Raw genomic sequence first — 16775 nt, 5'->3', positions numbered from 1 at the left:
GTGGATACATTTTTACCATGAAGTTTACATAGAAGTATGTTTGGCTTTACGTGACAGTCAATCTACGATCCATAATTACTTAATTTTAAATATTGGCTTCCTTAAAATGGAATAAATCGAGTGCAGATTACAATACACCTTCTAAAAGTCATTCTTAGTGTCCTGTTCTATTTATCTAACACTAGCTGACCCGCGCAACTTCGTCTGCATTTCGTTTTCCTATCTTTTGCGATATTTTTCATTGTAGCTCTGCTCCCATTGGTCGTAGCATAATGTTATATAGCTTGAAGCCTTCCTCGACAAATGGACTATCCAACACAAAAAGATTTTTTCAATTCGAGCCAGTAGTTCCTGAGATCAGCGCGTTCAAATAAACAAACTTAAAGCTTTATAATACTAGTATGGATGATTATGTTTCAAACTGTTTTCTTGTTCAATTCTACACTAACTAAGAGTTTACAATTTACATATTCCCATTTAAGAAGAGAGGAAGACCTAAACAGTTCTCACCTGGTGAATGAAGATGTCCGGCGTCTTCTTGATGAAGTCGAGCTTGTTCTTCCTCTGCTGTATCTGTGGCAGCACAATTTTCAACTCATCGTTCAGGTCGCTGTTGGTACTCATTACCGATTTCCTCGCTGCGGCAAACAAGCAATAACGTATTTTAAACAAACATGTCATGACGCAGTAAGAGTGGAATGTGACATCACTGTTTTTGATCTCCGCGTTGTCTTCTGACTACGATAAAATTTAATTTATAATATTTCTTTCACGTAGGACCTTTCGTTCACTTGTGTGTTTTAAGTCATATTTTTTTTAACATTATCCCTACCGTCCAGTTAGAACAATAAAGAATAGAGTTATAAAGAATTAATACACCAATGAAAGAAAAATACTAGAAATACAACACTATAATAACCGACTATACTGGACAGCTTCTACAGACTTCTTTTGTTATGTGAAGATATGTGGGAGATGATAAATAAGTAACTAAGTTGTGGTTACGATTTAAGGTAGGCTCTACATCTGGGGTACAATCGCAGATATGCATCCAGAGATTTATAGATAACTAACTGTTCCTGCGACTAAAAATAAAGTTAAATTCCACGCGTACGAGGAATTTAACTTTATTTTTCTAAAATAAAATTAAACTAAATTACTCCTTATTATATCAGCTACTTGCCAAAAAAGTCACGTCAAAATTGGTCCTGCCATTTCAGAGATTACCCGGAACAAACAGACAGGCAGACAAAAATTGAGAGAAATGTTATTTTGGTGTACCGTATTTGTATTCAAATGAATGTAGTTAAAAACAGTTATTTCAATATTACAAACAGACACTCCAATTTTTTATTTATATGTATAGATGTATAGACTATCTAACCCGTGCAACTTCGTCTGCATTCCATTTCCCCACCCTTTGCAATATGTTTCTCTACAGCTCCGCTCCTATTGGTCGTAGCGTAATGTTATATAGCTCAAAGCCTTCCTCGACAAATGGACTATCCAACACAAAAATAATTTGTCAATTCAAACAGTAGTTTCTGAGATTTGCGCGTTGAAACAACCAAATAAGCTCTTTAGTATTATAATATTGGTCTAGATTATGGCGGGTACTTACATTTGAGCGTGTCACTCTTGGCGGAGGCTGCGACGGGTGCGGCGAGGGCGGGCACGGGGGGCGGGGGCGGGGGCGGCGGCGGCGGGGGAGGCGGCGACGCCTTCTCTGTAAACACACCACCAACACGCACGTGTCAACACTGATTCACATCGCCTGATAGGTGACGTTGTCTAATTAATTATTAGAACATTACTATTATTCAACTGCATCCCAACAGGAGAGGCATCTGGAACACGACTATATATTGTGTGATAACATAGTTCAAAATGAGACCGATTCTGATGACTCTTTATCTCTCTCATTGAAATTGGTTTTGTCTTAATATATATTTTTTTAATAATTAATAAAACTAATAATATTAAATCATATATTATTCATACACTTGATGTTAATAATAATAACACAAGAATGTTAGCAACAAACTCACCATGTGGTCAGCAACAGCATGATGACGTCACAACACAGCACACACACACACACATCGAAGCGAAGCACACAACACACCCATAGGAAACCAATAAGTTACACACCGACGAACATTATTATTAATCAATTGCGTCTGTACATATAATGGAAATTTGATTTATAATTGTATATTAATGTTTCTAAATTTATAGAAAATCCCGTTAAAAAACATCCCAATAAAAATGTTATAATTGTTTATACACCGCGGTGTTTGTTTTCTAAATTGTTTATTTTTATTTTTGTTTGTTATTAATTTAATAATGGTACGTTGTATCACTACACAGTATAAAACAAAGTCGCTGTCGCTGTCTGTTCGTCCTTATGTATGCTTAAATCTTTAAAACTACGCCACGGATTTTGAAGCGGTTTTTTTAATAGATAGAGTGATTCAAGAGGAAGATTTACATGTATAATACAGGTACACCCGTGCGAAGCCGGGGCGGGTAGGTAGTATTGAATATAAGTAAATATGAGGAGAAACAATCGTCCCGCATTCCGGCATTTATCAAAATTATGAAATATTGCGGCAGCTATTATCTATATAACCATTTGTTAAATATAAAATAATCTTTACGATCCCTACGTGTGTGTTTTTTAATGAAAATATGAAGATGTTTTAATAAACTTTTCTAAATTGTTGAAGTCGGTTTTAGATAAATAATTGTTATATATATTTTTTGTAACAAATCGGAGGCCCGGCCTGCGGCTATGGTTGGGGACGCAAGAGTGACAAACAAATCAACAATAGACATTTTGATGAAACTATTTAATGTATAAAAATATTCTACAATATAAACACGAGCACTATTCATTTGTGGGCGGAGTGGGTGCGCTCGTGTCCTTCAGCAGAGACAAACACGCACATTGGCGGCCTCTAGGGGCCTCTAGCGACCACTAGTAGAGTCTAACGGCCTCTAGCAGCGCCTAGTAGAGTCTAGTTACGTGTATCGTGCGTGCTTGTGTCGGCGTCACAACACAGTCCACCCACTCCGATAATATAATATAATTATATATTAAATTTATATATTCTGAACTATACTCAATATAATTCACATAAACATACGAGTATATCCATTACACATCTTCATATTATATTAGGTATTAAAATATTTAAATGACAACAATGTTCCATCGTGACGTGATCTAACTATAAACCTCTGCTTGTACCTAACTAATGCAGACTGCCTGCTATTTGTAAATGGCGTACAGATCTATCTAACAATAATTTATTTCATAACATATATATTTCATAGTCGTTATAGAATTAAATTAAATCAGACTTGGAATACAATTGTTGTAACATACAGATGTTGTTCGGAGAGGAATCTATACTAAATAGACCTTGGCAACGTGAGAAGATAAAGAATTGAGCATAATTTCACATTAAGATGTTAACAAAGTATGGACGGTATCAAATGATCGATGCACACATATGACATTGTCACAATTAACAACAATCGGTGACATGACATCTCACAAACGCTACATTTAATGACACACACACACACACAGAGCGCGGCGCGGCCCACACACACAGAGTGTAGTGCGGCCGCACACACAGAGCACAGTATTCGGTCAACATTCAATATTTTTGGTAAATATTCTCAGTTATTTTGTAATTGTTCGTGTAATAGTAATCCTCTAGACAGGAGTATAGTTTAGTTGATATACAAATGAATAGAGTATCGAGATTCTCTCCTGAGATTCCAGTCTATAGAAAAGAGTACGTATTATAACTCAGTAGTTTTGTACTGAAATTAGTTTGCTTAGAAGTAAACATAAACAATTGAGCGATGCGCTGTATGTCTACCTCTGTTACACTATGTTCTAAACTGTTTTTAAGATTATCTTCATATAAAACATTGTATGTGGTGTTATGTTCCAGTCACACGTGTACTATAGTCTGTTTTTTAATCCCGGAGAATTAATTGACAGGTGTGAATGTCAAATTTTCAAATAATGTTACCACCCATAGCGGGGTAGTGATAAGTGGTAAATGTACCTGCGATACAGATTTGTTTAATCGGAAACTTTTATTATAACATATTATTAGTATTAGTTTTTAAGCTTTAAACGACGTTTCCAAAACAAATTTTTAAATTTACGTACAATATACTAGTGTTTACATTACTATCTTCGTATACACTATAAAAATACATTTTTGTCGTTTTGCGTACAAATAGTAATTTTTAAAGTATTAAGCTACAAATCAACATTTTTTTCTTTTAAACAGCTAAATAATTTGAATAGGTGTTTGTTTTATGACATATGACACTAAAAAACGTCCCATGTTTTACAAAAACGGCAGTTAAATAAACACCCACACATTATTTCTGAAGAACCTATAAAAATGGATCATTAATATAACTTTCCGATAGTGCCACAGCCCTATTTAAAAAATGCGAAATCCTGGCAACGTCGGAAACGCCAAAGTTGTCTCCGGGATTAAAAAACAGACTAAACGGATTGTGTGACGGCGTGTGTGAGCGCATTTCTACGTCACGTGTACAACAGAGTTAGGCCGTTATAAATATCTAATTACAACAGCGGACATAAATTATGACTACACATTGCGTATTAACGTGAGGCGCGTGAAATAAGCACTTTGGTAGGGGGCTGTACGGTCGAGGGGCGAGGGGCGAGGGGCGAGGCGGAGGGCGCGGGGGGCAGGGGGGGCTGCCTCCGTCCTGAACCCTACAGCTACGTCCGTTGGCACATTACTACATGAAAGACCGGTAGACCGAGGTTTTATTGATGTAATTCTAAAGTCTTATCTGTTTATTATTTCTGCTTATTTGAGGGTTTTATTATAAAAGTTGTGGTTAATGGTACAAGAGTTATGAAGCACTTACGTATGTAGGTAATGCCTGCAATGTTCATAATAGTTAATTTACGTATATTATATAATACGGGTTTACTTAGTCTAAAAAACAGTTCAGTTAGAGGTCTCAACGTTGACTTTGTCACAAGTGACAGAAGGTAATAATATACTGTCCCCCATGTCAGGTAATGTGCAAACGGCTAAGATATATTTCTGAGAATCCCATCGATTATGGTGAAGGTAACAGTGAAGACGACACCGCCTAAAAGTATCTGAACTCGCCCTTTTTACCGAGCCGCTCGCGGCGTACCCAGTCGGCGCCCCCTCCCCCTCCCCCGCCCCCACCCCCGCCGCCCCGCTCCCTGTCCCCGCCCCCTCCCCTGTCCCCGGCCCTGTCCCCGCCCCTGTCCCCGCCGCCCCCGGACCCGGCTCTACCCGTCGCACCTGTAGGACTGCTGCCACCGGAGCCTCGGCCGCCGTTATCCTATAACAAACGAAGTCATTTCTTATCCAATCAAGGAAATTCTTCGTGAAAAATGTAGTAATCAAATTGAATCTAATAGTTAATTTATATTTAATAAAATTTCCGATTACAATGAGATGATGAGTGATGATCTATCTTTCATCAGCTGTGTCAGTTAACGCCCGAAATCAATAACGTTTAAGACATTAAGACATTTATTGTAGTCTTTATCTTGCATTTACCACAGATGGTTTGCAACGAGTGTAAAGCGAGTGCAGATGGCACTCCAAACCAAAGGAAGGACTTATGGAGCGGCTGAAGGCCAACTCCCGCCTGACGGATACGACTTTAGTCTGAGGGCACCGCTAGGGGTTCAAACCTCGGCTCAGGTCGTCGTAATATCGATCCCCGTTTGAATTGGACGGGGGATCGATCGGAGAGTATGCCTGTAATGGCGTTTATAAATAATCGTCGCCGCCACCATGCGGCGGGCCGGAGTCCGTACCGTGTGCGTGTAGTGGTTGTGGTGCGCGTGGTGCGTGTAGATGGGGTTGGGGTAGAGGTGCGGCGAGGCTGGCGGCGGGTGCGCGGCCGCCACGATCGTGTGCGGCACGTGCGCCGCAACGCCGCGGCGGTTGCGGGCCTTCCACCACTTGCGGGAGTCGTCCAGGACCTGCGCGCGCACACCACATTGTGTGTAACGTGTCCCTCAACACTGGTGGGAGTAGCATCAGTGAGAGCAATATGTACAGTTGATACGATAACCTGTCCAATAGTCATAAGGCTATATGTATATTTATCTCGTTGAAGTATTTACAAATGATATACATACAAGAAAACGGTCTCGGTGGTCTAACACACTGCTTTACTTCCGATAGTCGCGGGTTCGACTTCCCGCTAGGTGTATACATTTGTATTCATGAGTGCGATTGCTTGTATCGGTCTGGATGTTTTCCATGTATTAAAAAAACTCTGTATTTGTATCACTTACCTAGTATCTAGAACAAAAGCTCTGCTTACCATGGAACTAGAATAAGCTGTGGTTCAAGGTTAAAAAAAATCTGAACCAATTTTGATGATTCCATATTTTATAAAATAAATTAAGTATTGAGTTCGTTGGCAATCCATTTAGCTTTCTACTGTCCGTGTGTGTATACTAAACAACCCGTAGCACTTGCTCTGCTTCACATAAAACAGAGGAAACTCTCACTGGAAATAAGTTTATATTTTATTTCTGATATTAGCGCGTTCTCGTTCAGCATCCATAAAATAAAGTATCGGCTCAATGGTAAAGAAGAATTGTTTAGATTTAGTGTGTTGTGTGTTGTGTGGACCTCGAGGTACTCCCCGCGCGCGACGGTGAGCTCCTTGTCGTTGTTGGCGGTGCGCGGGTAGGTCACGACCACCACGCGGCCGCCCCGCGCCGCCACGCTGCGCGCCCACGCCTCGCCCGCCTCGTCTGACGACACAAACCACATTATTTACTGTTATCAATAACAACATTCGTACAAAATCATAAAAATATCAGCTATCTGCCAAAAAAAGTCCCGGTCGGTCCAGCCATTTCAGAGTTTAGCCGGAACAAACAGACAGACAGACAAAAATTGTAAAAAAAAATATTTTGATATATGTACGATATTTATATGCATATGCATGTAGTAGAAAACGGTTGTTTCAATATTACAAACAGACACTCCAATTTTATTTATATGTATAGATGTATAGATTAGTGTTAGCATTTTGACCTTATGGTCACTTCTCTAACTTTAACCCGTCCCACGTTTCGTCACTGAAGTAATCACTGAACTATTTGGCTGTGATAGAGAGAATGTAATTAATAGTTTTTAGATAGTAGTAGGGGGCTCACCGTCGTCGCGGTCGCCGCGGTAGGGCTCCCGGTCCGGGGAGGACGCCGCCGACCCGGAGTCTTCGTGACCCACCACTCTTTGATTCCTACAACACAGACATGTGTTTGTTTAGATGTTGTGTTTAGAAAGACATGGCCGTGGAACACAAGTCTTATTGGCCAGAAATAAAATTATCTGAAGAATAAGATATGACAGGGTATTTATTCTGTATGTATGTATATAAGATAAGAAGATTTCCTCCTCTGATGATGCTGATCACTAATTGTTTGAATATATGGATTTATTTCAAAACGTTATTCTTCTGCTCTGATAATATTAATGTTTTTGGTAGTCTTACAGAAAGAAAATATTAGCTATAATTTATTGAACATCTATGACGACCTCGGTGGTCTAGCGGTCTAGCACATCGCTTTGGTGATCGCGGGTTCGATTCCTCGCACGGCACAAACATTTGTATTCATGAGTATGATTGTTTGTATCGGTTTGCGTGTTTTTTATGAATAATAAAACAGTTATTTAGTACTCATAACACAAGCTTTAGCTAGCTTAACTTGGGTCTAGATGGCGCCGCCTGAATTGTCCTGAGATTATTATTATTATTATCTATGCAAAGAAATCAATGGGCTATTATTATTAATAATTATGTTCTGTGATATATTAATGTGAGCACACATATAAGACATGGCGGCAGTGCACGGTACCTGGTGTAGGGGGCGTACTGCTCCCCGTACATGTCGGGCTCGTCCCGGTCGTAGGCGTAGGCCGCGGGCCCGGCGGGCCCCGCCGCGCCCCCGTGCGCCCCGTGCGCCCCGCCCCCCGCGGGCCCCGCGGGCCCCGCGCGCTCCCCGCCCCGCTCCAGGCCGGCCGCGGGCCCGCCGGCGTCGCTGCGCCGCGGGGACGGCCTGACGTCACACACACACACACACACATAGACACACAAAACGAGCAAACGACCACAATAAACATGACATTACTCACAGATTACACTCACAGACGATGCACCACTACTAAACTACATGACGTGACGCGACAGCACTCGCTACACCATTTTTCCCTCTATCTTATTTTTATTCATAAAAATGTAAATCGTCTAATACATTTTAGCTAACTTGTGATTTTCTTATGAATTCTTTTATAAATTTGAAAGTAGGTGAGGTAAAGAACAAACAATGTAATAAATAGAATATGTTTGAAAACAAAATTACATTACGCATTAATTATAATTAATGTTACCATCTGTAGCGGGTAGTGGTGTACCTGCGATACCAATCTGTTTAATCGGAATTTAACAAATAGTTAAATAGTTTTAAAGCTTTAATGAGGTTTCCACGATAGTATTTTTAATTTTACGAATATATACATACTAGTGTTTGCATTACTGTCGTCGTATTACACAGCATAAAAATACATTTTGTCGTTTCCGAACAAATAGTAATTTTTACAGTATTAAGCTACAAACCAACATTTTTGTTGTTCCAAACAGCAAAATATTTTAATTAGGTATTTGTTTTATGATACATGTCACTATAAAAAGGTAAATTTAAAGCAGACCATGATACTGTTGTTCTATTTTGTGCTTGAAATTAAGAAGCAAAATACTTAAATTGCATCTATTCGGATGTTATAAAATGTTTGATTTAAATAAAATAATATAATAATATGTCTCTGTATTACGTACTATGTAGGTACGTAATCAATTGATGAATTTCAAATGAATACCTATGTTTATCCAGTGATAATTAATAAAAAGAGTTTATTGTAATTAAATACAATACGAACATATAATATTTCATTAAATTCATATCAATTGGAGTTGATTACAGTGAACAGACATCTACCTGTCCAACTATATCTGACATTCACAACTAACCCAATTAGATATCAGTGTTAAGTATTACAAAGTATTGGTTCAAAGTACTCAAGTCTGCAGCTGGCACTTCATTGATAAAAATCCTTATTTAAGATAGATTAAAAATTTTGGAACAACTGTTTGAGAGCTACCCATAAACAGATCGTTTAAATTTGTAATTATAACTGTATATTATATATATAAAATAGCAAAATTATCTTGCATAATGATGCATGTTATATTTAGTAGTTGTTTTGTTAATGTGCCGTTATCTTGGAACACACTTTCCATTTCCCATGGGAACACTCACGTATCTACCGCTGTTGGCGACAGACCTCTATTTATGGCTCTCTCTTATTTTGAACCATGTTTTTTATTTACCATTGTGGACTTGTATATTTTTCTATTGCTATTTTAAATGTGTCTACTAAATATCCTTCATGAAGGAGGACTCTTGGCCGAAGGGTGTGGTGTCGCCGTCTGCCGTGGCAGATTGCCGTCGACAGTGCCTTGACCACACAGTCAATATCAATATAATAGTTTTAAAATATTATTACATATGTATGTTACTCTGTCAGGTATTTATAATATGGGTCATGTAGCCTGAATTAAATAAATAATATATATATATTGCCCTAAGACTGGTAAGTTATTTATTTATTTTACCCTACTACCTGCCCGTGCCAGTCGTATTAACGACCCTTTCAAATGATTAAATATATGTCACAGTCACAAAAGCACAATAACAAAGTACCAACAAAAAAATAATAATGATGTGAATGTAGTGTGGTGTGAACTGACCGTCTGAGGGGCTGGTCGTCCACCTGGTAGTCAGGCGACCAGCCGTCCATGAACACGGGCTGGTACGGAGGGATCACCGTCTTCCATTGCTCCCTGCAAACAAGGAAACAAAGGACATTCGTGAATATATTACATCATTGTATAATGGAATATTTCAGTTACTAATGCAAGTTAGTATTCACTCAAATCTGAATTTAAAACTGAATCTGTATTATTGTAAACATGTACAATATTAATTTGAAAAGAATACGCTGAGTTTGTTGTCAGTTCTTCTCATCTCGAGATCATTCCGAACTGACGGTAGAATTGATACATCATAAGAGTCTGCATGAATAAAGATATTATGAATTTTTGAACTGAACTATAATATTGGTGTTTCGCAAACAGTTCCATATTGATTATTTGTAGTATTAATGTTTTATCTTATCTTTTTAATTAAATTTTATGAATACATAATATAAAATAGTGTCGTATAAAATAAATATGTTATCTGACACACGCCTGTTTGAGGTTTGTTAAGTTTACAACACTCAAGTGTACTAGGCCTACTATCTGTGTCATAACATACTAGTGTGTGCTCGTTTCCTCACTCGTTACAATGTTGTATTCCAAAAACTAATAGTCGAAATAGATTTGTCAGCATTATGAATTTTAAATCTTTACAAAAACATTACTATCATTTACTTTTTATCTTTAATTTTGTAATAACCTTTTTTTACAAAAGAAAATGTTTGATACGACATTTGAATTTTAAGATAGACTGGCAGTTGTTGTAAAACCTATGTAATTATCATAAAACGAATTAGTAAGTTTAGTTAAACGGCATTTAGGTAAAAGCAGTTTGTTATTTTTACATTAGTACAACATATACGTAACGTATAACGCTACCTCTTTTAAAACTGTTAATATTTTCCAGGCATTAGTGATATTTTCGGAAATGTATTGAGAAGCAACTTTGAGGAACATTTGATTCCTGTTTTTGCAAAAACAGGGAACATATTCCATAAATGTAAGTTTATGTATATGCATGTGCAATTATAAATAAATAAATAAATTGAACGAATGACTCTGTTTTGCAAAATAAATACTGTACTTATATTAGCTGCTTTACCCCATAACAACTACCATACCACATAATGCTAAAGAAATAGCTAAAGTAAATAAGTTTAATCGTGGCCACGTCGGTTAATGTCTAATTCTGCTTACAGCATATGCGACAGAACTAAGTCGACTCGCAAATTCAGAAATATTTTTGCTATTGCAACATGAAATCTAATGTGATACTTAGAAAAACATAGCATCGTCAATAATATTTATAAGTATCATCGGCAAGCAGAACTATGTCAGCTATCTTTTCTACTCTGTAAGTAATGTAATTTATGTGAACTAACAATAAAATTGGACCTAAAATAGAGCCCTGAGTAACACCCATTTTAATATTAGTTCATTCAATCGTCCGAATAAGATTTCATCGTGATAATGGCTTCATTACTAATATCGTAATGAATAATCTATAAGTTTCGTCATCAATGTAAATTCTGAGACCGGTCCCAACAGTGTAATGGTGTACCTGGGAATGAGCCAGGCGTCCCCGAGCGAGTGCCAGAGCTCGGTCTCCTTGCTGGTGACGCAGTTGGCGAGGAGGTTGAGCGCGTCGCGGGAGAGCAGCGGCTGCACCACGCGCGCCGGCAGCCGGCCGTCCGCCGCGTCCTGCGCCGCGTCCACGATCAGCGCCAGCGGCGTGAACAGGAAGTGCACCAGCTCCGGCGCGTTCGGGTCGTGGATGTGCGCGCGCAGCCGCGCCAGCAGGTTGAACGACAGCTTGAACTTCTGCAGCACGTCCACGAAGTCGCGCTCGGGCGGCGGCCGCGTGCGCAGCGCCAGCATGCCCTCCCCGGCGCCGGCTCCCCCTCCCCCTCCCCCGCCCCCTCCCCCGCCGCCGCCCGAGGACCTCTTGCCGCCGCGCGAGCGCCGCCGCCGCTCCAGCTCGCGGGACGCGGCCGCCGCGTGCTGCAGCCGCGCGATGAACTTCTCGATGTCGTCGAAGCAGCGGTTGAGGATGGCGATGTCCTGCTCGTACAGCCGCTCGGAGCCCGTCGACGACGCGTCGTCCCGGTCCGCGCCCGCCCCGCGCCCGCCGCCCAGCTGCGCCGACATTTGCTGCGGACGAACGGTTGCGTTTCATAGTTAGCGGTCCCTCCCCGTGACCCCACGCCGGGCCCCGTCGTACCGAGCCCCGTCGTACCGAGCCCCGTCGTACCGTGCCCCGTGGTACCGAGCACCGGACGCGGCGATACGGCCGGTGACTGCGGAGTAGCAAACATTGATAACGCGGTACTCCGCGACGGCTCACAACAAACAGATTTAATCGGGCCAAGTATATCTATTTATAAATTAGTAGATTATATCTTTGAAAGTTAACTTTAATCGACAAGAAAACGACGAGCGCGATTAATTAATGAAAATAATATAAAGATGTACAGAATTATGTGCGAGTTCATATTTTGTCTACGAGATCGGCGGTGTCACCGCACTTATATAATTCACGACACGACTGCATCGATATGTATGCGTATACAAATGCACTTTGGTACGTGACCGCGTGAGTAGGACGCGTGTGGGTGTAACTCACGTGGAGCACGGCCTCCCATTGCTGGCGCGTGTACGTGTGGTAGAGCCTGGGGACCGGTGGTATGATGGGCATGGTGCCGCACCTCGAACTACACTCGACTGAGCGACGGGCGGCGCTGCGGCCGGACCGCCGCCGCTATCTCGCCACTAATCTTTATCGAGCTGATTACTACTATCTCATTTATTATAATTACCATACGGCCCTAATATTGAAACTGAATAACATAAAATTTTATGACTTGGCTGAATTCTAACCTCAAATAGGGGTAGTAATATATAATAATATAGAGGTGGTTATAACATGGTCTAGAAGAGAACGAGGCTCGTCGCTCGATAAGTATGGCGGCGAGCGGCGAGCGGAACGGTAGCGGCGGAGGAATGTGTTTGTTTTTATCAGATGCAAGATAAACTAGCGATATGTAGGCTTACTGCTATCAATTATTGATTTCTGCACTATACATATTTTGGAGATCACGTCATGTTTGTTTCACGAACCTTGAATACGTATTACTAAAACCGAATCTAATCGCCACTTGTAACAGTTCTGGCATTACAAGGTTCAGGAGGCTCAATAAATATCTTTAACTAGATCATCGTGAAGGTGATATTGGTATGAGGTGCCAAAGCACATTACACGCAATATTTATCTGTCACTGTAATATCCACTTCTAACTTCTAAAAAGAACTACTCTACAGCTCAGGGTATCCATTTCAAAGTGTCTAAAAAGAACAGGTTGGGTGAACTAGTCAAAAAAGTTACATCTTATGAATATTGTTTGGTATTAAAGTGGCGTTGTTTTGAACTCAAACAGTGAACGTTATTTCCAGAGGTAGGTTTCTAATGTACGTATCACTAATCGCTAGTAACGTATAAAACACTCTACTTTTAGTGATTTTCGTTCCTATGAGGTGTCAACATGCCTACAAATTTTAATCATGATGTTGTCGTATTGATTTATGAAGGTGGAACACAACCTTTATAAGTTGTGGTGTTAATTTCGCGCATACATACTGACGGACAGCTGTACGTCAAACTGTTTCCGCTGCCTATTACTATACTTATCTTTAGTACTGTATAAAACGGTTGTTGTTTACTTTATTGCTTTAGAATTGTAACTTATGAATCACTGTGAAGATACTACAGAAAGAAAAGCGACAAATAGTTCTCACCTGCCTGCGGGGTCTGTCCATCTCGGTCTCTCTTTCTCTTTCCCTCTCCCTTTCGCGATCTATGATGAAGTCGCGGCTGGCGTCGCTGGCGACACTGTTCCCAATGCCCCTGCACGTCACAGACACAATGTTTACATAGAAAATAATTGTCAAATGCTTATATATTGCTTAACTCTAATAGTTCCGTTGAATTATTTCACTGAACATCATAATCGCAAAACGTGTGCCTATCAAGTATAGAAAACAGATCACTTGCAACATGAATATATCCTCTGAGAGAGACGATACTATTGACTGTTAATAGAGGGAATACGTCGCTACATTATCGCTGATAAGTAATCTTACCAGGAGTACGCGGAGACGGGCGGGTTAAAGATCCGGTGGATATATATCATGAGCGAGCGACATCTCACGCCACACTACGAGAGCAGACGTACAGTACAGTACGACCCAGCATCGTGCACTCAACATGCACGATAAGATTACCGTTGTAGATAGAGTACCACATGTCCTACTTTATCTTATATGTCGATCGTCTCTCGAGTTATTTCGTAATACAGTGCAGGTGTATTGAAGTGATTGATATCTACATTCATTGTACACAAAGTTGGCGAAAAACTCACATTTAAATTCATATTCAAAAATATTTTTTTATATTATAATGTTTTCCCTGCCGTCAAGTCAGTATACAGATCCAATTGAGAAGAACTGGCAAGAAACTCAATAGATTTACTTTTTTTTATTTACAATGTATATTAATATATGTGTCTATGTCTAATATTAAATGAAAATCAACTGCATGAACAACTATTGCCACGCACGCTCGTCATTCAAGTAATCGTTTGGTGAGTAGGCTTTGCTCCATAAATATGATTTAACAGATGTTTTGAATTTATTTAAGGGTAATTCCAGTATATTCTTTGGACTACGAACGATAAATATAATCATTTTATAAGAACGCCTCGACACTACTTAAATGTTATAAATTAGCTTGCCTACATATTAATTACTAATGTGATCGATATGATTAGACGTAATTAATGTTCCTTTGTACTATATATACTTGTAAATATATTTGATAAAAATAAAAATGTAAATCTGAGATTACTACGGGACTGAGCTGTAGGCTACCTACAACAAACAGTAACAGCGTTACCAGGATGTGGAGACAGGTTGGCGGGAACGACTCTTTATATTAAAAGTCACAGAGATATAATGACGGCGTTACGGAGAAGGAAATGATCGTCGGGTAGTGGTCACGTTCATTTCAGGACCTTTGACAAGGTCTAAAGTACAGAGGTCTCCGACTGGAGTGGTCTGGACCACGGTGTGGAGGACTAGCTGAAGCGATAGATTCAAATACTGCTCTATCATGTACATTAGTAGACGAACATTACGTGAGCGACAGTATTATTGTCCATAAATATAGTACATATATAGTAATAGATTATGTAATAAATGCACAGATAACCAGAAAATATGTTAATTCTCAAGATTTACAGAACAGATGCAAGGGTAGTTAAAATGCGTTTTATTGCGTAGTTTGTTGGTAAATTAAACTTCTGATATTCTGTTCTAGTAGCAATATTTGACGGAGATATTCAGTGGATTATATACAGCAGCAAATATAATTTATTCTCGATCTGATTCAGTTACGTGCACGTTACATATCAACTTTTACTTAGCAAGTTTTTGTTCTAAAATCAATGTGCCTAATAATATTTACGTAAAGGTAACGGTAACACTACTGTAGACTTATTGAGTTCATTTGTCAATTGTCTGATATATACTTATTGTGACAAAGGGACGGCCGGCACACGGGTAACGTAGGACCTTGGTTTTTGAGGTTGTCGGATGTCAGAGTGGGGAGGGTCTCACTTGAGCGCGTTGAGTTCCTCGACCAGGGTCTGCGCGCCGACGTCGTGGCACTGGAATATGTGGAGCTCACGTCGCGGCGGCTGGGCGTCGGCGGGGTGCGGCGCGGGGCCCGGCGGCGGGGAGGGGGCGGGCGCGCCCACCACGAACGCCAGCACGTTGTTGTACAGCTCCGCCGGCTCCGGGGACGTGAACGCGGTCGGGGAGTGAACCCACGACGCGGGGAACCGCTCCATTATTGACTGCAACCAACACACACACCTCATCATCATCATCTCAGCCCGGATGACGTCCACTGACTGACGACACACACACACCGTCACAGATTACCCACCACAGCGCCATCCTAGTCCCAAGCTAAGCAGAGCTATGGGTACTAGACGACTGATATGAATACATAGATACATTTTATACATACATAGAAAACATCCAGACCGATACAAACAGTCATACATGTGGGGCAACTCAGTAGAAATGCATAGGGCATTTAAGATACAAGAGAACTGCATCAGATCTCTCTGTTGTGCCAAGACCCGGGATAGTTGTAAGTCATTATGCAGCCTATATATAATATATATATATATATAATATGTATCACATATCCCGTTTTATTATTATTATTATTAGAAACATTTGTACCGTACGAGAAATCAAACCTGCGACCGTCGGAAGTATGACCAAAGACGCGGTATATCTTATATCATACATCAAATTATTCAGAATACAATTAAATTTAATTTACTTTGAATAAATGTATAAAAATTCGATTTTATTCTTCGCACGGTACAAACATTTGTATTCATGAGTATGATTGTTTGTGTCGGTCTTGATGTTTTCTATGTATAATATGTATGTAATAATATATACATAAAAAATATCTGATATAAATACATCAGTTGGCTAATACACATAACAGAAACTCTGCTTAGCTTGAGACTAGAGGGCACTGTATGAATTGTTTATTAACATATCCACTAATATTATATATATGTCTAACATATTCAACATATTGAAATTTGAAATCCCCTGACTGTACAACTAATGGAATGCACGATCGCTAAGTAATATGTCATAAGTTTTTAATTTATTTATAGATTAGCTGTACCCGCGACTTCGGCCGTGAGGAATTTTGCATCATTACTTTATTTTTCTGAAATAAAAGTAAACTAAGTTACTCCTTGTTACATCAGCTACCTATCAACAAAAGTCCA

At 39.8% G+C, this 16775-nt stretch overlaps 1 protein-coding gene across 1 annotated transcript in view; it reads right to left on the bottom strand.

The window, feature by feature from the left end:
- LOC131842508 (epidermal growth factor receptor kinase substrate 8-like) overlaps positions 1-16775 on the bottom strand; it is a 40880-nt gene that overhangs the window by 2577 nt on the left and 21528 nt on the right. The window contains exons 4-14 of the mRNA XM_059191058.1: positions 15568-15806; positions 13690-13798; positions 11459-12048; positions 9889-9981; positions 7940-8140; positions 7238-7323; positions 6705-6829; positions 5903-6043; positions 5343-5391; positions 1622-1726; positions 511-638 (exon numbers count right to left, since the gene is read on the bottom strand). Of these exons, the coding sequence (XP_059047041.1) occupies positions 511-638; positions 1622-1726; positions 5343-5391; positions 5903-6043; positions 6705-6829; positions 7238-7323; positions 7940-8140; positions 9889-9981; positions 11459-12048; positions 13690-13798; positions 15568-15806 (1866 nt within the window). The remainder of the gene's footprint in view (positions 1-510; positions 639-1621; positions 1727-5342; positions 5392-5902; positions 6044-6704; positions 6830-7237; positions 7324-7939; positions 8141-9888; positions 9982-11458; positions 12049-13689; positions 13799-15567; positions 15807-16775) is intronic.

This window comes from Achroia grisella, unplaced genomic scaffold (assembly GCF_030625045.1).
Source record: "Achroia grisella isolate CSIRO2021 unplaced genomic scaffold, CSIRO_AGI_Agris_v1 utg241, whole genome shotgun sequence".
In the NCBI taxonomy this organism is placed as follows: domain Eukaryota; kingdom Metazoa; phylum Arthropoda; class Insecta; order Lepidoptera; family Pyralidae; genus Achroia; species Achroia grisella.
Note: the sequence above shows the minus strand (reverse complement) of the source record. Positions and strands in the feature narration are given on the sequence as shown.